This window comes from Hirundo rustica, chromosome 3, assembly GCF_015227805.2.
Source record: "Hirundo rustica isolate bHirRus1 chromosome 3, bHirRus1.pri.v3, whole genome shotgun sequence".
Taxonomy (NCBI): Eukaryota; Metazoa; Chordata; class Aves; order Passeriformes; family Hirundinidae; genus Hirundo; species Hirundo rustica.
In genome coordinates this window covers 12847330-12874103 of record NC_053452.1, presented here as the reverse complement: position 1 = coordinate 12874103, position 26774 = coordinate 12847330, and the positions used below count along the sequence as shown (strand labels likewise).

Sequence of the window (26774 nt, the reverse complement as noted above, 5' to 3'; positions counted from 1 at the left end):
AGAGGGAACACAGGACTCAAAAGGACACCGAGCCAATTAGCTCTTCAAATTCATGCAAGAAAAATTCAATCTGAGTTTCTGCACTATTAAACAGAATGTGCTGGGGCCTGATCTCTGCCCTGAGAGGCAAAGGGCACGGTTTGGCTGACATCCATGCAGCAAAGGCCTGGAGGGCAACCTGGCCCATCCTGCCTACAGGGAAGGAGCTCACTCCCCAACTCAACACAAAGACTGCCACTGGATGGGACAATGCACATTGGCATAGGGGAAAACCAGGCGAAAACATGCCAGGTACCAGCAGAGCACAGCCAGGCTGAGTCTGCCTCCCAGCCCAGTCTGGTTTTCTGGCATGGACACATCTGAGACTTCCTGCAAGGTTCAAAGACAACTCCACCTTTTTGGTGATACCGGCCAAGCACAAGCACAGAGTTACTTCTAGAAGCAGTGCAGCTCCAGGGACTAACACCGAGAGAGGTGGCCAATATTTGCAGAAAAATAGTATATTAATCCTTAGGAACCACAGTTCCAAGCACATCACCCATAGATTCTCTGGCATTGCTTGTTGTTGAAATCCTGCAGAAGCTCAGGTGATGGGAGGAGACCTTTTGGAGCCCAATGCATTCCTTTGGTTGCCCTGGAGGGTCAGAGACCTGGACAGGGGGGTCTGGGACCCCAGCCCAGAGCTCAGAGAGACACTGGCTTTGATTTCAGTCCATGGGAGAGGCTTCTTGCACTGCAGGAAGCATTGCAGGCCACAAGAGTGTGAAAGATTGTAGTTTAGTATATCACAGGGTGGAAAAAACAGTATATTTAGGTTTATAGCATTGAAGTGAATGGGGACAAGATGGAGAATTTGGGGCGTTGCCTCCTTCTTCTTCATTTCTCCTTCCCTCACTTCATTTCTGCAGTGACGTGGCACAAAGTAGCTAGTGAGGATTGGGTCAGAGTAAAGATGACCTTTTTAGTAATAGTGATAGACATTGGTAAGAAATAGTAAATATAAAATACGTAGCAATTAGTATAAAAGATAAGGACAACCCAGCTCGGGAGGAGTCTTCAGAAGTCCAAGCCGCGGCAAACATCTTGTTGGACTGAGAAAATTGTAAGATAAGGAACAATAAACAAAGTATGCAACCTTGAAAAATCTAAACCTGAAGACTCTGTCTCTTCCTTCAGTTTGGCACAGAGCTTTGCAGAGGGCCAGGACTCTAAAACCACCTGAATGATGGGGAATTAAACCCGACAGAGACTGAAGTATTTTTTTCTGGAGAGAAAGCAGCAATAAAAATAGCTTCCAGGTTTCCAGGTTTTTGTTTTTGTTTTGATTTTCCAAGAACATGTTTAAATCCCCTAACCCCATCAAAAACACAGATTCTAATTTGCCAGAACTACAACTTGGCTGCAAAAAGCCAGTAATTACTGTACATCTCAGCCATGAAAATTTTTGTGCCCAAAAATCATTCAAGTGTATATTTTTTTCAGGATTGGAGATGGGAATTTCATCCTAACAGATTATTTTGACACTATTTTGACATAATAGGTGCTAGGATGTCATTTGGACAGTTTCTGTGCTTCTTTGTCCCTCATCATAAACACGAATAAGTGTAACTTAGGTTTTTTGAAAATCTTACACTGCAAAACAGCCCTAAGGACCACAAAAGTAAGCAAAATTCCAAGTCTCCAGCTCTGCTGGGTGCAGCAAAGAACCTGATCTTGAAAAGGGAGCACCAGCTGCTGACACAATACCAACTGTATGAACAGAGATAAAGCAAGAAAATGGCTCGCAGGCATTGTACATCATAGGAAAAAGGATTAGAAAGGGCTCCAGAGAGCAATGTGGCCAACTTCCATTGAAATACAACATATAGCGGGTGCCTAACTTCAGCCTGGATTTTTGATCTGCTAATCATATTAATCTGCAGTGGGTCATGTCCGCACTGTCCTGCCCAAACACAGAGTAATGCCTCTCAAGAATGCCAATATGTCCATCAGCATCACCCCTGTAAAGTGAGCATGTCCTCTCCTTTTGACACAATCCACGCTGATGAAGCACAGGGCTCCATGTGGCTGCTGGGCTTCCTACACCTCCCAGAGGCAGCCAAAAGAGTGGACGCCAAGGGGAGGCAGCCACCACAGCAGCCCATGCCCCAGAGGCCAAGCAGCTCACCACAGATGCCCCCACACATGGCACACGTGCACTCCACTGTCTGTAGGTGTCCTCAGGCAACACTGAGCTCCGTGGGGCTCACCAGAGGCAGGAGGGGCAAGGCTCCCACCAGTTTTTCAGCTTAGAAAAATCTTTCTCTGGATTTTTATACACACATTCAAATGATCCCATGGGAGGGAGGGTTTGTGTCACTTCCAGTGCACGCAAGACTGCCAAAGCATCTCCATGTCCCAGCATTAAAGTGGAATCTCATGGTGTCCAGGTTTTTAGAGGGCACAACAACAACCTTCAAGGGTGACAAAGGAATTTTCTTTTGTCCACCCATGCTTTCTCATTAGTAGGATCAGGTGATCCTGATGATCACCTGATGAAAGATGAAAGGCAAAAAGATGAAAGGCAAAAAGGGCACTGAAATGAGTAAGGAACAGAAAAATAAATGCGAAGGAACTGGCCCCACACAGGCTCTTGTTCATCATCCCCATGCGTGGGGACTGGCCCCCTGCTGCAAGGAGCTGGAAGCACAGAGCCAAACCGATGCACTCCTCGGGACGAGTGCTAGCACCAGGCTGACAGCACTGACCAGACTGAGCCCACAAAACCTGTACACTCCAGCATTTACTTTAATTACCTCACTGCTGTCACAAATCTGGTTTTGGCTGTGAGTCTTCCCTAAGTTCATTCAAGTGGCTTGGGTACAATAAAGTGTAAAGTGTCAGAATCAAAGGAGTATCTGGCTAAACCCCAGCCTTGTTCACAGACTAAACCACTGGAAGCTACCCACAGTCAGTGAACATATGAGGACTGTAACTGTTACTTCCTTGGAAGTTCTCCAGGCTTTTTGGTGGGGCTTGTTTGTTTGCTTTTTAAACAAAGCCATGTTTAGAGTTTGGGCTAGCAGGAAGACAAGCAAAACATTTAATTTAATGTCAAGCCAGACTCTGAAAGAGACTAGGGACCAGTGGGGGCTTTTTTATGGAAGACGGAGGAAGGCAGGAGCATCAGGGAGGCCAGTCTACACAGCATGTCCCATGAGAAGGCCAACAGACACTCAGCATAATAAGGTAGTATCATCTTCCACCTAAGTCATCCTGAGATTCCACTCGAGATGAGCTCTGGAAGGGAGCAGGGCAGCATGGACTAAAGCCTGTTCCACCTGAAACTACCACTGGGAATTAAGGAAGTGGCTGGGGGACACAGAACATGGCCTGTGTAATGGCAGCGGAGCAAAACATGGAGGACTCAAAACACAAAATAAGGCTCAGCCACAGCTTCACTCAGTTGTATTCGGCTCCAAGTGACGAAATGTGAGTCTTTAGCCAGGCAACACACTTGAAAAACCACACTCACTCCTCCTCTCCCAAAGGACATTAAAAAATTAGGAAAATGCAATGGCCCTGCATAAAAGGAATATAAATGCCATATTAAGTACCACATTAGTACTGATTTTAAAATGACGATTCTAACAAACAGACATGCAATCTCTGCATCAAGTATCTTATTCAAAATACCTGTTCCACTGCACAGGACAGAAATGGTCATTTTTCATGTTTGTACAGCAGTCCTTTGAGCTTCCCATGACAGTCTTCACACTCAAACTAAAACTCGCATCACTGAGCTACAGAAGCTTTTCACAAGAGAGCATAATGCCGTAGGAGCAGTAATCCCTACAGCCCTGCCTTCTTCCCAAGGGGCTGGGAAAGGCCCAGGTGACGGTCCCTGTTGCTGTGCCACAGACCCCTGCCCCAGGGGGCAGGACTAGCAAGGGGCCACGCCTGAAACCACGTTAACCAAGTACAGGGCTTTCCTCAACTCTGACTGCATAACAAACCTACCTAAAACTCCACTGTTGGAGGGAAATTAAAAAACCCAAACCAAAGCAGGAAGCCACAGAGACTGGGTTGACTCCAGTCAGCAGCTTGTATACCATAATGTGCCCAGTAGTGCTCCCACAGTACCAGCATGGATGGCCAGGGCACCAGAGAAATCACCCACTAAAGAGACAACTCTGTGCTGCAGAAATGAGATGTGTCTGGGTATTGACCCCATGCAGAAATAAATAGAGACTGGACCTGTCCAGGGTGACCTACATTTCCCAAGTGCCTCACAGGAGGGAGGCAGGTGCCTGTTTGAGCCCCCATTCCCATGGCCACAGGAAGCAGTGACAACCCAGAAGCAGGAGTGATGGCTGGGCGCAGATACTGCTCCCTCACCCTGCTCAGTGTGGAGGGCCCAGGTCTGACCCTGCACAGGCTCCTCATGCTGGCAACCCAACATATCCTGGCACTGCACTCCAGATCTGCTGGAGTAAGCTGGGAGAAGGGGAAGGAACACTGTGCTGTCAAAAACACCAGGGTAACACAGAGACCCAAACCCCCATTCTCAGCTGCCAGCCAAAACCTTGGGAATTTCTCAGCAAAGCCATTTCCCTCCTGTCTCAAGGGAGTAACTATTGTCAGTGCTCCTGAGCAAGGCAGGGCTGAAGATCTGCACAGGGACATCAGCTGGAACAAACTGAAAACCAGAAAAAGGCTAAGAGAGCAACTACACAGCATTCCAGTACCCAAAGGGACTGCAGAAGAGCTGGAGAGGGACTTTGACAAGGGCTTGGAGAGACAGGACAAGGGGGAATGGCCTCACACTGACAGAGAGCAGGGCAGATTGGGTATTAGGAAGAAATTCTTCCCAGTGAGGGTGCTGAGGCCCTGACACAGGTTGTCCAGAGAAGCTGTGGCTGCACCCAGATCCCTGGAAGTTGCCAAGGCCAGGTTGGATGGGGCTTGGAGCAACGTGGCATAGTGGAAGATGTCCCAGCCCATAGCAGGGGAGACAGAACTGGATATTGTGTAAGGTTCCTTCCAATTCAACCCAGTCTATGATTCTACAAACAATAATGTTAAGATTGCAAAAATAAGCCCTTGAGTGCTGGGAAGTTCCCAGGCTGCAGGAACAGAACCAGAGTTAAAATCCAGACCCTCGCCCCTCCAAACTGAATATCCCAAACCAGTGACTTAGTGGGGAGTTAGCAGTTCAGCCTCTTCTCCGAGAGGACATGGAAATAATGAATGGCAGTGAAGCAGTCAGCTGCTGAGCTCTGAAAAAGTATCCAGGAGAAATTAAACAACATGACTCCAACCTGTAATATGCCCTCAGTGGCCCACTCTTCCTTCAAACCAAAGTATTTTCAGTTCAGACCTAAAACTATTGCTGACCTGCCCAGTTTTTCCTAGATTTTTCAAGTGTTTAGGGATTAACTTTCATCTTTGTGAAGCATCAGATCATGTTTAGTAATTCACACAGCCCCACTGTGAATATTTACTGGAGTCTTTTTTCCCTTTTTATTAAACAATAGAGAGAAGATGCCCTGGGTAGCCCCCTGCACTCCCCAAGGTCCCAGTGAAAACCAGAAAAAGGCTAAGAGAGCAACTACAAAGCATTCCAGTACCCAAAGGGTACTGCAGAAGAGCAGGAGAGGGACTTTGACAAGGGCTTGGGGAGACTTGGAGAGGGCTTTTGTCACATTCCTCTGGCATCTGGTAAACCAGCTTTGCCTTGATGTCTTTCAGAAATAAACATGAAAGTACGAGCAAAGGGGCGGAGGAGAGAGATTAACATTTTTACTGAAATGAATAGAAACTGTTTAGGAGGAGGTCACTAACATAAGAAGCATGGTGATGACCACTAATCAGCACTGATTGTTCCCCCCACCATTACAGAGTCCCTTTTAAAGTCCAATTTTCTCAAACCCATAAAGAAATGTCAGTGGAGACAAACTCAGTGTCTGTATCCTCTTTTCTCCAAAAAAGTGTATTTCTGCTTCTGCTCTGACTTCATCACACGTTTGGTAACTGCATTTTTGGGAAGTAAAAAACAGAACTGGAAGTTCACTACCCCAGTACAAAGAGCATGCCTTCCAACCCAGACTAGAGCCAGGTTGCTATATGCTGACAGTTTTCTGTTTCCTCTGAGTATCTTTTCTTTTTTATCTATCTTTTTCGCTTTTTTGTTTGAGAAGAGATTGTCTCCAGCTATCCCAGTACTAGAGAGGCTGAATCTAGCCAGGTCCTGCACCATAGGGACCACAAGGCAAAGAGTGGTCAGTAAACTTTCCTAAGTCCATGAAACTGCTACAGAGAACAATGGAGCACCAACGAATCAAGGAAGCTGCCTTGCTGTTTGCTAGCAGGGAAGAAACTGAGTGTTGCTATATTATGTAAGCTTTTTTGAGATGTTTACAGCTCTGTAACTGAATTTCTCACAGCCTGTACTGTAAACATCATGTTTTCCACATTCCTTCCTGATGAGAGTCAACTGATGGACTTCTAGCCTGGCCAGGGATGGAGAGGTGGTAACCTTGTTCTCCAATCCCTAGTCATTCTTCAAAACCTATAAAAGTGAGGTCTTTGTAAATAATAAAGTTCTTCTTCAGCCTTTTTCTTGGAGTCAGAGAGTGTGTATAATTTTCTCTTCGTGTCCTCTAATGACACTGAGTACATTTCTGCTGGGACAGTGGATGCTTTTCTATGTCTCATTAAAAACATGTAGATAGTGGTTTCCCCGAGGAAGAGGAAAACCCTGGAATAATCCCTGGGAAACCCCTTTCTAAGTACAGTAAGCAAAAGGCTTACTCATATGTTCCCTTAATTCAAGCATGCAAATCATTACTAGAAGGTTCCCAGTTCTTTGTGTTACCACAGGTTGATTTTTGGTGCAGGAATTTTAATATTCCTAATTGTTCTCCCCTGTTGGACCCTTCCCTCATACCCCGCCTAAACTGCCGTCCCACACCAGGATGTATAAATACCCCTGTCTGACCCTGGTCTCATGCTTTTTGGCCCCTTGTTACTGCCTTGTACAATTTCACTCTTATACAGTGTGCAGCTTATTGTTTGTTATTTTCATATTATTAAAATTCTTTTTTGGACAACTGGATCAAGGCTGCTGCCTCTCTCTACCAAGTTGCCATTGGGGCAGAGTCCCAAGGAAACTCAAAAGGGTCTGATCATCTGGGCTCGGACTCCCAGGAGTTTCAAAAACAGGTTTTTCTTTTTATACTGAAGTAGACAGTTCAGTTCTCCAGACACCATTTTGGTACATGTTAAAGGCACATTCAGTGCATTCAGAACCAAATTCATACATGAATTTTTAGGAGTATTCTGGTCAGTGATATAAAATCCAGCTCGGGTCCAGCGCTCAGTTTCCAAACCATTTCAAAGCTCAATGTTCCCATGGAAACTTGGGATTCTTAAACTTGCCAGGCACGGTCAATAGCAACATTACTTAATGAATTTCTGCAGCTGTTTAGCCAAAAAAAAATCCTAACACAGAGGGCTCATACTAAAATACACAATACAATCTACTTTATACTCAAAAAGAAATTAATCACTTCTCACAGCGAACGGTGACTGTTCATTTAAGCTGAATAAAAGTTGTTAAAAGCTTCTAAATATTCATTAGGAGCAGGTTATTTTCTTGGTCACTTAAGAATTTGTAATGGTTTTAATTTAAATAAAACCAGGCAGAAACACCAATTAATGTAAGGGTTTTAGTGTTAATATTTTTGTGGAAGGGAGAGATCAGGAGAAAAATAAAAAAAGCAGGCTTAAGCTTAAAAATGAACAAACATAGTTTTATTAACATATATTAAAAGACTGAGAAAAGAAAAAAAAAAGTTGAGAAACAAGAAAAACTTAAACTAAAACAGAATGATACCTTAAAACACGCTTCTTTCTTCTTATAAACTATTAACTTTCTAATTGAACAACATAGAAAGACACAACTTAGGGTTTTCAGTCAGTTTCACCACTTAGACATAACTACTCATTACTTAGGAGAAGAGTCCTTCTAAGATCTTTTTATGAAGATGTTTGCTACAAGACAAAATAGTCCAATGCTCTTTGTCACACATCTGCTGCCGCCTGGAGTTTTCGCAGACTGTGATGTTCTATCCGCAGAGCTTCCCAGTGTATCTGGGGTATTATTTATGAATACTTCTTCTGATCTAAAACTATCTTTGTCTCAAAAGGCTGAGACCTCCTTTTTGACCCAGGAGCGGGGGTTTCAAAGTTCCCAAATAAATCTCTATTACCCCAGTCCTTAATTTTGATTAGAATAGCATTCTACCCAAATAATACTAAGATGCTGCAAAGAACAGTCCATTTCTTCATAATTTTACCTTAGAAAAGTCCAGTTAAAAATGTCCACTTCTTCAATCCTATTCCAATATTATTAGTTCTTTCACTTCTCATCTAACTGACTTCATGCAGTGTCTGTTCCATGTATTTTCTGGTTATTTTCTTTCCTCTTTCTCTTGAGGAAGAATTGTGCTTTAAAAGTTCTGTGTTGCTAAGAAAGGGTTAAATTTGCTGGGGCTTGCAAAGGCCACGTGCATGCGCCGGGCTGCAGGGCTGAAGAAAAAATAAGACAAGGCCGTGCAGGTAGAAGAAATTAGCAAATGTCTTTCTTCCACCCCTCGGTCTTATCCAGAGCGGTCCAGCTTGGAGCTATCACTAAGCTGCAAAAAAGGCTTCACTCGGGCTGCTCTCATGTGAGCAGCAGTTCTTAGAGGCTCGGCCAGGCCCGGCCCAGCTGCCCAGAGGCAGAAGGGCCTGACCTGGGCCTCCCCACCGCTGCATGCGGGCAGCAGTTCTCAGAGGCCTGGCCGGCAATGGGGGCCCCAACCTGGGCTCTGCCTGCTCTCCATGCAAGCAGCAGCTTCTGAAAGCCCGGCCAGGCCCGGCCCAGCCCGGCCTCCCAGAGAGGCAGCAGAGCCCAACCCGGGCCGGGCCTGGGCCTGGCCCTGACCGCAATGATACCTCATGGCAGATCACTGAAGCAAGAGAGTGGGCGGTCAGCAGCAGATTAGTTTTAAATGTTCCTTCCAAAGTCGCACTGCCAATATCCCAGTCTGCTTTTTGATAGGTCCTTGTCCACCCTCCCTCAACCCACATTACAATCAGGGCAGGGAAAAAACATTTTACATTTCTCTATATCTAGAAAACAAAATTGTGCCAACCCATGATAGAATGCCTATAATGTAAGTCACAGAGTTGACAAAGCAAACTTTCCAATCCATGTAATCCCATGGGTATTTCTATGTCAATTCTTCTATCTCATACACTTCAGAGTGTTCCAGAATTATTTCTTGCAGAAATCTTGTATCTTTTAGTTCTCTGACATTTAGTTTTCATCTTAAAGATGCCAAACTGTCCCATTTTCAGAGACAACTTTCTCTCTCCTATGACCTGACATGCTAACGGTGTCTACAGAACAAATGAATACAGGAAGCAAGTTTAAACCACCTTTCCATTATTGACTCCTTTTTATCAGAAGATCCCAAGAACAAAAAACTATCACATCCCTGATGTTACAGTCCATACAGAAGATGAGAATGCACCAAAGAGAAAAGAACTTCAGTCAGAGCTCTGGAGCACACTAGGCCCTGTCCATGCCAGCAGGAGAAGAAAGACAAAGTCACAACACTTACACAGAGGACGTGCAGGACCACAGCTCCATGTCTCCTGTCCTCGTTTGTGAAGATGTCATTGGGGAATTCATGGAGAGCTGCAAAAAGTGGGAATGGGGGAAAGAAAGCTCAGATATTTAATCAGCTCCTCACACCCACCCCACATGCTGTTCAGTAACACAGTGAGAGGCTGACCAACCCAGGCCTGCAGCCACCTGCCAGAGGCTCTGCCTCACCTCCCTGTGGCTCAGCTTACCTTTTCCTCGGGCACTACCTTTCCCAAATGTTTACTGTGCCATTTCCTTCTGTGGCCAGCACCACAATGTGATCCACAGATGCCCAACGGGGGACAGACACCCTCCCAGAGCACAGCACGGCTCCTTCCTTGAGGGAAGCAGTCAGAGTGTCCAGAGCAGGTGCCATACCTCCTAGAAGGGTTGGCAAGTCTCTTCCAACTGCCCAATAATCCACAGAACCATCGAGAGGAGCACACCACGCACTTCACAGCCTTTGCTGCAAATGCACTCTCGCAAGTCACTGAAAGACAAATTCCCTCCATTTGCTCAAATGCTTTATTACTGCTCTGGATGTATAAACCTCTTAAGGACAGCCTGCCAATTAGGTTGCAGGAAGGGCTTTAGGTTATAACCAAAAAGCCAGTGTGAAGACGATGCTCTAGCATTCAAGTGCTTCTCAATAATTCCAGATTTTGAAACAACAGCTTTCTTCTAATGGTCAGTTCTTCACATTCAGCTGGGAAAAAAAAAAGCCTTTAACATCTTTAGCAGGTTCTTTCTGCCTTTTACTTCTCTAACATTAATAAAGCTCCAGCAGTAGGAACTTAATTAGCAATTGCACAGAAGATTAAATGGATAAACAATCCTACTCACTCTCCTGGTCTTGCTGCCTCTGAAGCAATAATTGAGCAAAAGGCAGCTGCATTTTAATTTTGTTCCTCATGCAAACAACAGCTCTACCCAGGCACTGCACCTGAGGAGGAAAACACTCTTTTTTACATACAGTCTTTTGCCCAAAGGCTCAGGTTATTACTGTTAATTGTATTCCTATGGATTGGTAAATTCTATAATGAGTCCTAACAAACTAGCAGGAGCTACTGGAGCTGTACAGACAGCATTTTTTAAAATACCCATAACAGAGGAACACAGCAATTCTCTTCTCCTTTATGAGAACCAGTGATGCCTGTTACTTTTTATCACCAGTCAGGACTCACCTGCCAGGAGCTGTGACTATTTCCAGAAGCTGTGACTACTTCCAGGAGCTGTGACTACTTCCTTCTGAGGCAGAACTAGTCCTGCTAGGCTGCCTTCCCCTCCCACCCTAGCACGTGTACTGTGATAGAGCTGCCAAAGGTTGCCAGAAACACCCTTAGGTGTGCAGCCTAAGGAAGTAGTCAGGGAGATACCACCACAAGGACAAGCACAAGGTTGAGAAAAACTCCAAAAAGCAACACAAAACACTATGGAAGCTGGGAGACAGTGGTGGAAATGATTCATCCTTCCTCAGCAAAACTCTTCATTATGTGAAAACCCAATGTTTCCCTCACAGCTTTAAGAAATGTTCCTGACCATTCCTCCTTCCACAAACAAAGAAAACACAGGGAGGTCTGCCTGCAGCAATATGCAAAATGGTTTGCTAACACACTTGTGTGTGTACTTCCCCTCCTCCTGCAGCTGCCTCTGAGATTTTACATTCATTACAGACAATAATAAAAATCCAATCCATTTATCAAGAGTCTCTAGGAGGTTCAAGGAGCCTGAAGTGCACCTAAGGTAAAGGCATACAGGGAAAAAAACAGTACAAAAATAGCATAAGGTGTCTCCAGTGTCAGTGGCTGGGAATCCTGGCCCTCCTTCCTATGTAAAGCAGAAATGCCCAGTCCTCCCTCAGGCTGAGGTTCCCATCCCACACTGGCAGGAAATGCACCTCCTTTTCAGAGAAAATCCAAGATGTCCATCAGCACATCCTCCACGACACTGTCCAAACACAAACACGTTTAGTGGATTACACTTGGACGCATGCAATTATAAACTAATGTATGCAAATTTGAAATCTCATACATCTTTATTAGCTGCATCAGGTGCAGAGGAGTACAGATAAGAGAACTTTGCAAAATACAGGAGCTCCTTTCTGAGAAGAAATAAGGGGTGCTGCTGGAACACCATTCCAACAACAGCTGCCCTATTCCAACAACAGCTACCCGATTTAGCGGGTTATAAAAGCTCAAGACTTTGTTATTTCGCTAAAAGAATCCCCAGCCTTTGTACAGAAAATAGGTGCAGATTTGCCAGGTTTATTTTGATTGCACTGAAAACCCCAACCATCCTGCCAATGAACTTAAAGAATAAAAGACTTCTGCCTAATAATCCACTCTGGTCCTGTAGGCTTGGCAGGTATCAGCCTGGAGAAGCGGAAAGGCAGGATCTTCACAGAGCTCAGCACCTCCCCAGTTACCTCCTGTGTGGACATTAGGCACAATTCTGGGAGTAGCCCAGCACCCAGTGCATTCTCAGCGCATTCCCAGGGGGTTCCAGCCCTTGGACACACACAGCTCAGTCTCAGTTTTTAGCTCCTGAGGATCACATTCCCAGAAAACCAAGGGCTGCAGTCTGCAGCTCAACACAACACTCCTTCCAGGGACACAGTTCTGCCTTGCACTGGGGCAAATTGTAGAACTATGAATATTAGGATTATTCATATTTGGAAGTAACTGGAATTAGATGGCCATTGCAAGTGTTGGGGGTTGAGGTTTTTTTTTTCCTTTCCTTTTCTTTACTTGTTACTGGTAGAATTTTTGCCATTGCGTTGCTAAGAAGCCCTAATGGCTGGGGTACTTGAGACAGCCAGGAGGTAAAACTCTCACTCAAAATTGGAGCCTTCAGACTTGACAGTGTAGCTGCCGTTTGGGAAAAAAACTCAGTTTGCTGCTGCAGAAGCCCAGCTTGGTCCTATTTTCTTCTGGTGTGTAGTGATCCTCTACTCCTTGGATCAGTCACTGAACTGGGATCTTGTTAGCCCCTGCCTCAATAAAAGAGGGGACCGTCGCCGCGTTGGGAGCAGGACCGGTTGTTGTCCTGCCCCTCTGCTGTTCCTTCAGAATTACTCTGAGTCTTTTCGCTGCTCTGTAGCCTGCACCACCTGATTACCAAGACCTCCCACATCTTCAGCCTCAGCTCTGGAATTTCTGGTACATCTTTTCCATCTCCTCCTGCCTGGGAAGCTGCCATTACCATGTGGTCCCCGAACCCGCGCCACAGTGCCCCCTAGAGCTGCGAGGGTATCATAGCACCTGCCCTGCCCACCGGGAGCCTCGCAGCACCCCTGCTGGCTGTGACCAGAACTGCACCAAAGGGGAAACTGCCTGCGCGCAGGGAAGCTGTTACTGGGTTCCTGGTTCTATTTATTATTAAAGCTGTAGTTGTTGGTTGTTTGCCTTCTTATACACACTAGTAAAGAACTGGTATTCCTATCCCCATACCTCTGCCTGAGACCCCTTTAATTTTCTAAATTATAATTTGGAGGGAGGGGGTTTGAATTCTGCATTCCAAAGTGTGATATATGTTTTTAAATAAATCCGTGTTTCAAGTGTGTTATACGTTATAAAATAAAACTGTGTTACAAGTTAGGGTTTCCAAAAATTGTGGAGACATTTCTGGCTGCCGAAACTAATTTGCAACTGTAAGAATTCCAGGCAATTGCTGGTCGAAGTACAAATTTACAACAGAAAAGGACTGGATGGACAGGAGATGCCTCATCCATCAAGGGTGGGTCAGCTACTTCTCCGGTGATCAACACCTGATATGGATCTAGGAGAGAGAAATCCAGAGATGTCACATATCAGCATCCCAATGCCAAGTTCTCGGAACACAATTCAAGCCCTCGATTCTGGTGAGAAAGGCATTCAAAAACCAAGCAGCAAGAGAAAGAAAGTATATGAATATGCACAGTAGACAAAAGCTAACAATAGAATTGCCTCAAGGAACAAAAACTGTATAAAAACTGCTCCCTGAACCTAGGAGTTTGTGAACGGGGAGGGATTGGTTCATTTGTGGCTATCCCTGCGTTCACCTAACCTCAATATCCAGAATCGTGGTTGTCTCTTTTATTGAGGCTGTCCCAAATTACTTTTAAATAGTGAAATAAAATTACTTTATATTAAATTGGCTACATATCCTCTATAACAAAAGGAAGCCCTGCCCCTCCCTAGCAGACACCTGTCTTTCAAACTAAGACAGCTAGGTATGGATTTGCCTTGGAAAGGGACCTAAATATTGCAGGAACAGATGAGCATTCGGTGTGAGAAGCTATGCTGTTTTGCACTTGACTCCAGGTGTTCTGACAGGCAGTGGCTGCTGTGTAGGACAGGTAGCCCACACCTTTGAGACACCATCACAAGGGCATGACCAGATTCAGAAGAAAAGTTTGGATCTACACCGCCAAGAGAAAATTATTTTAGTCATAATACAATGAGCTAGAATGAATTCTTGTTCTGTTATTCTCAATCAGTGTGCAATTCTGTAAAATCAGAACCCTGTTCAGCCCTGGCCACAGGTGACTTACAGAAGATTCTGCATCACACTGCACTCAGAGGATTGGCTGGCACAACACAAACCTATCTCTACCCAGGCCAGGTGTGCAGGGACAGTGCTGTTGTACTACTTCTCAGGGGGTGGCACTGACTCACAAGGGGTGCAGTTGGAGAGCGGAGGTTTGAGGGTAGGGGCGGAGTCAGAGGAGAGGGCAGTGCAGGGGCAGCACCGAAGGGAAGGAGGGGTCTGGGGAGAGGAAGGGATTGAGAAAGGGATTGTGGGAAGGAGGGACAGACAAAGAGAGAGGCTCCTCCTGACTCGAGAGTACTTGGCTTTGGCCATTCTGGGGAACAAAGGAGTCCCCTCCATCTTGTGACCCCCCCTTCCGAACTAAGACTAGTTTGGGATTCACTAATATGGGGGTTTTGTACACTCGAACTGCCTGCAAAAGTAAACCGAGCCCAGGGTTTACAAACTGGGGAAGAAGGGAGTTTTGGGGAAAGTTTAGGGGTTTCTTGAGGAATATCCAATTTTGGGGAAGGGATTTTGAGGTCGGGATAGGGAGAAACTGAGGAAACTGGGGAAAATCCGAAAAGAACTGGCTTTTTTTCTTTTAATTTTGTTTTTGCAATGCAAATAAAATCTGCAAGCTCCAAAGAGCAAAATTTGCTTTTTCCTTATCCTTAGGGGAACTTGATTGAGACAATTTTTTTGCAAGTTTCCCAAAATTCTGGGGAGCTTATTTGCTCTAATGATACCTGTGGAAACTGAGAAAACAACCACCAAATTAATTTTTTCAACTGTTTCTTTGAACAATGGGTACACCCATCATCCAAGGCACTTAAAATTTGATAATAGACTCTTTTTTGAGACACAGACAGCCTAGCACCCATTTTTGGCTCAGATTTTAAGTTTTTGTGTCTCCTTTAACTGTAACTGAGAAACTGAAAGGAAAAAAAAAACTCGCTGGAAAGAAAAAAAGCTGAAGGGGAAACAGTTAACTTTTCCACCCCCCCCATGCAGCCGAAACAGAATGTGCTATTAAAGCACCCAGAAGATTTACTCTGAAAGCAAAAACCCTCCCCAAAAGGAAAAAAACTCTTTTCCCTGAGGAACAATGCCTCTGAAAAAGATTTTCCCTTAGATCCCAAAGTGATACTACTTACCAAAAATATAGCGTTCAGACAAATCTTTCCTTTCTTTCCCAATCACTCCTTTTTGCCTGAGACTGATCCTTTTGGTGCAAAGAGAACTTCCAGTCTCGGTTCCCAGGGTCAGCTTTCTACAAACATGTTGTCACCTTCTCTGGGAGCAGCTTGCCAGTCAGGGGGCTTCTTCGCAGCACTCCGATGGGTTTTTTAAGTCCAAAGGAAAAAAACTACAGCCCTGGCCTGTGGAATCCTGTGTTTTGGAGACTCCACAGCAAACACCAAGCCTGACGAGTCTGTGTCTGTGCGTGGGTGGGCTCTGTTTCTGAACTCAACGTGCCTGCATGAGGTTCCTCAGCCACGTGCTCCGCGTGTGATTCTTCCAGCTTTTTGGGAGCCCCTTGTGGCTTCGAGCCACACATTTAGGCGCCAGATGTGGTCGTTCTTTTGAGAGAGCCAGACGACCATTGATAGCAAAAGGCAAGAGCCTGCTCTCTGGCACTGGCGGGGACGGGGAAGGAGCTAAAAGAGCTCTGGACCAAATAAAGCTATAATTTCCCCCCCGGACAAAGAGCAGGCTCTTGCCTTTTGCCATCGACGGTCATCTGGGTCTCTCAAAAGAACTACCACAGTGGTACTTTCCACAACCCTCTTCCCAGCTACTTCTTTCCCTCACAAGTTTAATGTTCCCACCTCTTCAAAAGGATTATTTTTCAAAAAACCCAGCACTTTACTGGATCAATAGTTGTAAATGCTGTGACATCCACTCATTTTTAAAGAAATCTTTATATTTCAAGCCAGTGTATCTACTCTGGAGACAAGAAAACCCTTGGAAAATCTCCCACTGCTTTAAGAGACAAAAGATGTTCAGCCTGGCCAAAGAGTTACCAGCACAGAAAACTCAAATTCACAGCCTTGGTTCTTTTTCTCATGCTGTCCCCACAGTTCTTTCTCTGTGAATTCTGCTGTTGTCAGCTATGAGTAAGAGGTGTTAGTGGAGTAGACCTTATGACATGAACCTAGACAATTTCTTTTGCATCCAGGGAAACAAAAGTAAACTTTATAGCAATTAGTAACCTTTCTCCCTGTACACTCAGAATGATTGTTTTAAACTCAATCTTGAGATCACTGCTGGGTTCAGGGTAAACAACGATATCACATTCAGCAACTGCCTGCAGAGTGTTTCACCCAATTCCCTGAACTCCAACAGCATCCCTGGACAGCACCAGGTCTGCCTCCCTGCTGTCTGTCCCTCACAGGAAGCAAGGACCTGCCAGGGTGAACCTGCAAGTGCAGGAGGTGAGTGGGCTCATGAACTGCTGGATCTGTGCAGTCTCACAGCTCTCACTGCCTGGACGCTAGCTCAGGCACACACAGCCCACCAAATCCTCTTCCCATGGGGAACAACGTTAAATCACAGCACAGGCAAGGGGGACTGTGAACATCTTCAGCTGCCTTTAAAATCAATGAGATCAGTCGAATTCACTCTGAAGGGAGGGTGAGTACCTTTTATAAATCAATCAACTAATTAATTAATGTTTAACTGTCTACCAAGTGAAAATGGTGTTTGCATTGCTAAAATGCAAAGAGAGGCAAACTATGGTGATACATCAATAATAAAACATTTTGCTAATGTTTCACTTATGTCTCCACTTAACTGCTGCAAAGCAGTTGAAGCAGCACGGGTGTTGGGGGTTAGGTTTGGTTTGGGGGTTTTTTTCCTATAGAATTTTCTTCCCCCACCATGAGTTGCTAAGAGACTAAATACTGATGTTTAGAGGGTGCTTGACCCACACAAAAGAAGTGGCAAATATCACTTAAGTTTGGGGGAGGGAAAAGCACAGTGCTCCAAGAGCTGAGTGTGCTTTCTTCCTGCTCTGGGCATCAGAGAGGCACAGTCGGGCGGCAGCTTGCTGTGTGAAGAGTCCACTGTTAATGGAGGATCCGGTCCTGGGAATTCCACCACCATCCATCATCTGCTCGTGTGCTCAGGAATTCAGAGCCCTTTTGCCTGCCCTGGTGGAGCTGGGCCAGCCCCGTCCAGCCGTCACAGCTTCTTCAGCACTACTCACTTTGCTGGGACACCCCCTTGCCTGCCGGGACACCCCCCTTTGCCTGCTGGAGACAACCCACCGTTTCCAGCCATCAGCCCCTGAGTGTTCCACAGTTCCAGCTTGGTGCTCTTGGGAAGGGGCCCAAGAGACCAGACTGCCCTGGGCTTGTGAAACAAAGCCCCTCAAGGTTCTTCGTTCTGTTTATTATTATTGCTGTAGTTGTTGTTGTTTGTTTGTCCTGTTATATTTACTAGTAAAGAACTGTTATTCCTTTCCCCATACCTCTGCCTGAAAAAACTCCTTTAATTTTCTAAATTATAGTAACTTGAGGGAAGGGGATTGGAATTCCTCCATTCCTAGAGAGGCCCCTCCCCTCCCTAGCAGATACCTGTCTTTAAAACCAAGACAACGAGGCACAGACCCTGCAGTAAATCATGCAGCACGCCTAGAGGCACCATCCCATGCCTCGTAGTGGTTTTTCTAGGCTCCAATACCTGGCCCCTGGGAGCAGCCCGAGGAAGGACAGACAGCAGCCATCCAACAGAGGCGGCAGCAAGAGGTATAGTGGAGCACCCCTGCTGAAGCTACTGAGCCTGGCTGAGACGTTAATTTTGAGGAACTAAGGATTTTTAGGAAAGTTAAGATAATAAGTTGCTGAATTAGCTGAAGTAGATAGGTAATCTTTGTTCGCAGTTAACAGAAGCCGGATCTTAGATAAGCTACCCCAGATCTTGTAACTCATTTCTTGTCAGGTTTATGTTTATGTAGTTGTCCTTGTAATGAAAAACAAAATGTGGGGTAAATAGGACATAAGATAGCTGCAGATTTCCTGCTTAAAGGACCCATTGAACACAGGGAACTGTAAGTTCTAACAAGGAATCATTTGTCACGAATGCATTGAAAAGGTAGAAAGGTCAGGATGAGGAAGACTCATCTTACTTCCTCATTTTGGGTGACCCCTCCCCAAAATAGACCCCCGACTCATTTTAAGAAACGAAGTACGCATGCTTAACAGCCTTTTTGCCAATTAGCATATGAAGCGAGGAATGGGATGTGACAGGAGTATGAATATTCATTTGTATTTTGGATATTCAACACTTTTGTAAATAAAAGACTTTGTAATTACCTGTGAATTTCGCAGTGCGAATTAGGGAACTATCCCACGTGCTGCCCGGCCGTAATAAACATACACTTTCTAACTTTAAACTGTTAGAGAGTTTTTGTCCGTCACAGTTGTGTACCAATACTAGATCAATACCCATATTTCTTTAATAAGTCATTTTGGCGAGCCAGGCAGGAGACTGCTCTCTCTGGCCGTGGGGGGTCCAGGACCCCTCTGGGCGCCCACCCGGAATTTTCTGGGAAGAGGGCTCCTGCGGTCCTGCTGACCACCCGGGGAAAGACCAGAATCTGCTGGAACTACGGACAAAAGGTATGTTTATATTTGAAAAGAGGTACCTTGGTATAGGCAGTTGGTAAGACACTGAGAGATGTCTCGTGCACAACATATGCCTCTTGGGTTTGTTTGTAAAAGTTGTGACAGCTCTGCGGAGCTTGGTATCAGTGGTTTGGTAGTCCGTGTCCCGTAGTGGGGACAGCGGCAACCTGTCTTTGTTGTGTCATCTTGCAGTTTAAAGGTGCCTTGGTAGTCCGTGTCCCGTAGTGGGGACAGCGGTAACCGGTTTTTTGTTATGTCATCTTGCAGTTTAAAGATGACTTGGTAGTCCGTGTCCCGTGAGGGGGCAGCGGCGGCAGTGAAATAACCGGTGGTGTTGTTGTGTATTAGGAGCAGCGGGGGCTCCGGTTACAGTTTGTGGTTCAAAGGTACCTTGACAATCCGTAATCCGTGTGGCGAGCCCGTGCTGGGACGCGAAGGGTCCCGTTGTGGGTCGCGGAAAATCCTGATTGGGGCCCCGAGTGCACTGGGTGTGCGTGGTGTGAACGGATCCGCGTTTTCTGGTCTCGTGGTTTTGTGTGTTTGTGTCTTCAGGTGTGGAAGAATTATTGGTGCACCGTATGTATCGTGGTCTGTGGGAGTTTGTGTAAGCGTTTTGATTTGTGTGATTCTGGAGTGTGTTAGTAACCTGTGTAAGTGTTTTTAGGAGTTTTGCAAGCTTGAAGTTGTAAAAGCCTTTTGAATTCCCCGCCTGATCAGCGGAGGGATCCCTCTGTTTGCAGGACGGAAGGATTTAAAGTGTTTGTGTTGTATCCAGATTGTGTGCTGGAGGGGAATTAGACTGTGTGTGAGCTTGAACAGCGTGTGCTTTGGAAACAAAATTTTGCTTACGTTTTGTTAGGTGAAAAAAGCATTTGTGTAAGTTTAAATTGTTTATTTTTGAACTAAAAGGAACAAGCAGCGTAAGGAGGTTTGAAACCTGAGCCAGCCCCAGGAATTGGGAGGGGGTGATTTGTTTCCCTGGTAACCGCGGGGGAATCCAGGCTCTGCAGCCTCCGGCTGCGTCTCTAAACTCCCTGTAAAACCCTAAGAAGTTCTTTTGGCGAGTGAGTGTTTTAGTTAAAGAAAAAAAGCTACGTTTTTGCTTGTTTGTGAGGCTTGCAGTTGCTAGAGTGTGTGGTAATATTTTAAAGTCCTGGTGGTGTAGTCCCTAACCACAGAGTGGAGAGGCAGCGTGGGATCAGGGTTACCCCCCACCACCTCCTCCTCACGGAGGGATTTGTGTGTGGTGTCCCGGCCGAAATCCGTAGGATTTTTCGGCGAGACCTTGTTGAAACTTCTGGTGGAGTGTGTTTGGGGTCATGAGGGACCCCTGGCTATTTTCTTTGTGAACCTAAAACGGTTGGTGTTTGGAGTCGGGTCTCTCTAAGAAAAGGCTTTGATTGTGTGCAGAAAGCAGAGAGCCCAGAACTTATGCCAAGAGCTAGCAGAAATAGCCGAGAAATTTTTGGTGCTGAGAAGCGCAATTGAAGTAGTCTACTTTGTGTTTTGTAACATCTCGGACCAAAAGGGATTCTAAACATGGGGGCAAATGAGAGCAAAGAGATTCCCAGAGGAAGCCCTTTAGGGTGTATCTTAACACACTGGAAGGAACTGGTGGGCTGTGGTGGTACCGAAACTAAGAGGGAGCTTGCTAAGCTTTGTACACAGTGGTGGCCATTATATAAACTTGATAAAGGTGTGAAGTGGCCAGTAAACGGTACACAGGACTATGAGACATGATTACAATTGATGCTTTTCCTTCAGCGTGAACAAAAGTGGCAAGAAGTACCTTATGCTGATATGTTTTTCACTCTCAGGAATCATCCCGAATAGCAAAGGGATTGTGGAATGAGGTCACCATCTGATCCTTTAGTATTAGCCCTTGAAAAGGATAATAAAGCTACTAAAGGGAAGCCCAAACGGTGTTGTAGTACCTGCTCGATAAATCAGAAGTGCACCCGTCCTGACAAAGTATACCAAGCAGAGGCTTTGGAACAAGAGACAGAAGACATACTTAAGCCACCCCCTAGGAGGCAGGAAAGGAGGAGGGTGGTGGGGGACGCAAATTCAGAACCATCATTGACTCCAACCCCGCCGACTTCATCTTTAGCTTCATCTTCCTTTGGGAGGACAGCAATTGAGGTAGGGGTTTCTCCACCCACTCCTAAACCCCGGGATCCACCACTGCCTAGCAGTGACAGTGAGTGGGATGAACCTGAACCCCTCCCACCAGGTCCTAAGATTCCCTCACGAGGACCTATAGCATCAAGGACCCGAAAACAAACCAGAGAGGTCATACAAGCACCTCTAAGACAAGCAATAACCTCTGATGGGGAAACAAAACTGATTAAAGTTCCCTTTTCCTCAATTGATTTAGAAATTTGGGAAAGGATTGCTAAGGGCTATTGAAGTGATCCTATAGGGGTTGCTAAGAAAATGAAGTTTATGATTAAGCAGCATTCACCTGATTGGGCAGATCTGCAACTGCTACTTGATGCCTTAACAGAAACTGAGAAACAATTAGTTTTGAAAGTAGCTGGAGATCTGGCTGAAGATGATTGTAGGACAACACAGGAGGATGTTAAAGATGTATTTCCCCTTCAAGACCCAGGTTGGGATCCTAATGATGATGAGGAGTTAGGACGGTTAAAGAGATACCAAGAACTAATAGTAAAAGGGCTAGAAAGAGCAATCCCCAAAACCATAAACTGGTCAGCCTTATATGCTATCAAACAGGGCCCCTCTCAAACACCTTCTGAATTTCTAGATCACCTGCGAGACGCAATGTGCCGACACACCACCCTGGATCCTGGATCTGATGAAGGAACGCAGCAATTAATAAATTTATTTTTAGGACAATCCACAGGAGATATCAGGCGGAAACTCCAGAAGATCCGGGGCCCAAACAGCCGGAATTTAGAAACTTTATTAGATGAGGCCTGGAGAGTTTTTAGTAACCGGGAAGAAGGGTATAAACAAGGGATGAAGAAACTAGCAGCAGTAGTAAAAGAAGGAGAAAAAGGGAAACATGGGCAAGGTCCACCAAAACAAGGACCACCCCGACTAGGAAAAGATCAATGTGCATTTTGTAAGAAATTTGGTCACTGGAAAAACCAGTGCCCAGAATTAAGAAAGGGTAATGAACATAGAAAAGGTGATCAGAAAAGGGAAAAAAGTAGTTGCTCATGTAAAAGAGGACTGAAGGGGACCGGGGGGCCTTACCCTAGGGGACCCTCTGGTTATAGTTAAACTGGGGAACAAAGAAAAAGAAGTGAAATTTTTGATTGATACAGGGGCAACATTTTCAGTGTTGAATAAGGCCCTAATACCTGTAACCAATGACTATGTTATGGTAAAGGGGGCAACTGGCCAATCTGAAAGAGCTTATTTTTGTAAACCATTGAAGTATAAATTGGGAAAACAGTGGGGCATCCATCGATTTTTATACATGCCTAATGCTCCATCTGCACTTTTGGGCAGAGATTTGCTAGAGCAGCTGGAAGCAAGAATAATATTCAAAAATGGGGAAATTAGTTTGGAGGTAAAGGATCAACAAAATGTAGAACTGTTAAGCTTAATGCTAATAACCAAAGAAATTGAAGTGGCAAGTGAAAAGGAAAATTTTAGGAAAATAATGGATCAAGTATTTCCAGGAGTGTGGGCCTCCAATATACCAGGAAGAGCAAAGAATGCACTACCAGTGCAAATCAGGCTTAAAGAAGGAGGACAGCCAGTAAGGGTTAAACAATACCCCCTAAAGAAAGAAGATATAGAAGGGGTTAGCCCAATTATTTAGAACTTTCTGCAGCTAGGACTACTGAGAGAGTGTCAATCTGATTTTAATACTCCTATTCTGCCAGTAAAGAAACCTGATGGGTCATACAGATTAGTACAAGATTTAAGGGCTGTTAACAAGGTAACTGAAGACTTGTATCCAGTGGTTGCCAACCCCTACACCTTGTTAACCCGTTTAACACCTGAACTAACTTGGTTTACTGTTCTAGATCTAAAGGATGCTTTCTTTTGCCTCCCTCTCCATGAAGCCAGCCAGAAAATTTTTGCATTCAAGTGGGAAAGCCCTAAAACTGGAAGAAAAACTCAGCTCACATGTTGTGTGTTACCACAGGAGTACAAGAACTTCCCCACTATATTTGGGGAACAGCTTGCCAAGGATTTAGAGTCCTGGGAACCTCCACCAGGAGAAGGACAATTACTCCAGTATGTGGATGATCTCTTAATAGCCACCCAGACCCAGGAGACATGTGTGGACTGGACAGTAAGCCTCCTAAACTTTCTAGGCCTGCAGGGGTATCGAGTATCCCAGAAGAAAGCCCAAATGGTGAGGCAAACAGTTATTTACCTGGGTTACGAAGTAAGTGCTGGACAAAGGACTCTGAGGCAGGATCGCAAGGAAGCAATATGCCAGACCCCAAAACCTCAGACAGTAAAAGAACTAAGAACCTTTTTAGGCATGACAGGGTGGTGCAGACTGTGGATTTATAACTATGGGTTGCTTGTTAAACCTCTGTATGCCTTAATCACAGAAGGGAGCAGAGATCTTCAGTGGACAAAAGATGCAACCCGAGCCCTCAACCAACTAAAGAAAGCCCTTATGTCAGCTCCAGCCCTACGACTTCCAAACGTGAGTAAACCATTTTTCCTGTTTTCTCATGAGAAGCAGGGGATTGCCTTAGGATTATTAGCACAGAACTTAGGCCCGTACCGGAGGGCAGTGGCCTATCTTTCCAAGCAACTGGACACGGCAGCTAAAGGATGGCCAGGGTGCCTCAGAGCAGTTGCAGCAGTAGCAATAAACATCCAAGAAGCACACAAATTCACCCTAGGCCAGAAGATGACTGTGGTAGTATCTCACACAATGTCTGCAGTCCTTGAGGCAAAAGGGGGACATTGGCTCACCCCACAGAGATTTCTGAAGTACCAAGCCATACTGGTAGAACAAGATGATGTTGAAATTGTGGTAACTAACATTGTGAACCCAGCTTCCTTCCTCAGTGGGAGTATGGGAGAACCAGTGATCCATGACTGCCTGGAGACCATTGAAGCCACCTACTCAAGCCGCCCAGATCTGAAGGACACCCCGCTTGAGGATGCTGAGACCTGGTTTACTGATGGAAGTAGCTATGTCATCAGTGGAAGAACTGCTGGGTATGCAGTTACCACAAGCAGAGAGGTAATAGAGTCTGGGCCATTACCAACTAATACATCTGCACAGAAGGCTGAAATAATTGCCTTAATCCGAGCCCTAGAGCTGGCAAAAGGAAAAGAGATCAACATCTACACGGATTCAAGGTATGCATTCGGAGTGGTTCATGCTCACGGAGCCATCTGGAAGGAAAGAGGACTGCTGAATTCACAAGGCAAGAGTATTAAACATGCACAAGAGATACTGAGGCTATTAGATGCCATACAACTACCTGAGAGAGTAGCCATAATGCACATAAAGGCACACCAAAAAGTGACCTCTGAACTGGAAGAAGGGAATATGCTGGCGGACAGAGAGGCAAAAGAAGCAGCAAAAGGTGAGGTACCCGATAAGGCTGTTGAGGCAGCATTGATTCCAGATGGAAAAGTTTCTATTGAAGGTAAGCCAGTGTACAATAAGAAAGATAAGAAACTTATCAAGGTAGAAAAGGCAAGTTATAATCAGGAGGGATGGGCTGTAACAGAAGAAGGGGAACTTGTAGTACCCTCCTATTTGTTGTGGTCATTAGTACAGAGGGAACATGAGAAAACACACTGGGGAATAGATGCCCTGTATAACCATTTGAAAGAAAGAATCATGGCCAGGAAATTGCAGGGCACAGTGATACAAGATACAAGATACAAGTGTAGTCTTTGCCTCCGAACTAACCGTAAAAATACCCCAAAGCCTAAAGTGGGACAAATTGGGAAAGGTTGTGGACCTGGGCAACAATGGCAAATTGATTTTACAGAACTGCCCAGGAAGGGAGGGTATCGTTACCTATTGGTGTTAACTGACACCTTTTCAGGATGGCCAGAAGCCTTTCCTGCCAGGACAGCTAAGGCCCGAGAGGTGACCAAAGCGCTGTTGCAAGAAATAATACCACGATTTGGAGTTCCAGCCACCATATCCTCAGATAGGGAACCACACTTTATTTCGAAAATTGTGCAGCAAATAAGTCACCACCTGGGAATAGACTGGGAATTGCACACCCCATACCACCCTCAATCTAGTGGCCAGGTGGAAAAGATGAACCATTTGATTAAACAACAAATTGTGAGATTGGGGCAAGAAGCAAATTTGCCCTGGCCTCAGGCTCTCCCATTGGCCTTGTTGCGAATTCGGACAAAACCAAGGGCAAAAGAGAAACTAAGCCCTTTCGAAATATTGTATGGGAGGTCATATGCAGTTCAAGGGGGAACAGCATCCATTCAAGTAGGAGAAGAAACCCTACATGGATATATGGTGGCCCTAAATAAACAACTTAAGAGAAATTGAGAAATATGTGGCTGGAACTCAAAACAGAGAACTATATGGGCCAGTACATGATGTACAACCTGGGGATTATGTGTATGTTAAGTCTTTTGCAGAAAAAAACTTAGAACCACAGTGGGAAGGACCATTCCAGGTGCTCCTCACTACCTTCACTGCAATCAAGATCAAAGAACAGAAGGCCTGGATCCATCACTCCCGAGTGAAGAAAGCCCCAGAAGGAATTTGGAAGGCCACACCAGGTGATAACGAACTGAAGCTGAAGCTCACTCAGAACAACGAATAAATGGACTAAGAGTTATTTTGGACATTATGTGGAAAGTTGTAACTATTGTAGTAATTACCTTAACCATAACAGGAGTCAACACAATACCACGAAGGTATAATGTGACTGGGATATACCAGTGCCAAGGAAGAGCCTATGATCCTTACTCTCGTAAGGCTTTAAACAAGATACTAAAAGTCACAAATGCAAGCTTGTGGGAGGGAAGAAATGTTTGGGGATGTAAGTATGCATTCGTACAGGATGGGTTCCACGAGGCTTACCATCCACCCATGAAACTCATCAGGGTTAGTCCTGAATGCTGTGATAAATGCTTGAGTACATGTCTAGAGTTTAGGCTCAAAATAGAAGGGTGTGCGATAAGAGGGTATGACATTGACTTTAACATCACTCAGATATGTACTGAGTACCATAAGAACCAGACCAAAATTACTCCACCAGTGCCAAGAAAGGCTGTGATCACCAAGATGCCAGCTATTCCAGAAGTGGAGGAACAAATAACTCCTGTAGTTACCAAAATTGGGCCATATGCTGTTAAGAAGACAGGAGTTCAGAAGCTGATAGTTAACCCAAAGTGGTCTTTAAAACGAGTAGAAAGAGAGAGTACAGGTAAATGCTTCACACGTTCGGCCAGAATGTGCCCCATTTCTCAGGAACTCCTTTATGGACTGGACTACTTGGCTTCAAAAAAGTATGCCTCCCAATTTTAGGAACAAGAAGGATCTCACTGGATTGCTAGGAACAGGACTGGGAGTGCTGAACACAATAGATTCAGAAGTGTTACTGAATAAATTAACCACAATAGGGAGCGATTTAGTCAAACTACAACAACCTTTGCAATCCTCTCTACGAGCACTAGGTAACAATCACTGGAAATTGACCAAGATATTACCAGAATGGGAAGACACAGAGGAGCGAGATCATGAAGTAATAATTAACGCACTAGGCACAGCTAGTGAAAACATCTCATTGGCCCTAGGGTGTACTCAGGCACAACTGTAGATGCAATCAGTGGCTGCTGCAGTTATCAGGGAAGGTGGAGAAGGAATATTCCCTGCTGAAATTCGCAAAATTGTCTGGGATAATGCCTCTGATATGGAGAGGGAACTTCAGTCCTGGTGGGTGTTGGTCAATTTCACCTATAACCCTGTGACTAGTGTAGTGACAGCCTTTGTTTTAACTATACACGATGCCTCAGTG

General features: G+C 45.2%; 1 protein-coding gene across 6 annotated transcripts in view; it reads right to left on the bottom strand.

Annotated features, from left to right (window-relative positions):
* Positions 1-26774, bottom strand: part of SLC24A3 (solute carrier family 24 member 3) — a 141052-nt gene that overhangs the window by 48402 nt on the left and 65876 nt on the right. For 4 of the 6 annotated variants that reach the window (XR_005700170.2, XM_040059922.2, XM_040059923.2 and 1 more), the window contains one exon: positions 9651-9727. Coding sequence is in view for 2 of the 6 variants with exons in the window: in XM_040059922.2 (XP_039915856.1) it covers positions 9651-9727 (77 nt within the window). In the remaining 4 variants the exon portion in view is untranslated. Of the gene's footprint in view, positions 1-9650; positions 9728-10054; positions 10167-10860; positions 10897-26774 lie in introns of those variants that run through there. The other 2 variants (XM_040059925.2, XM_040059924.2) reach the window with 2 other exon arrangements.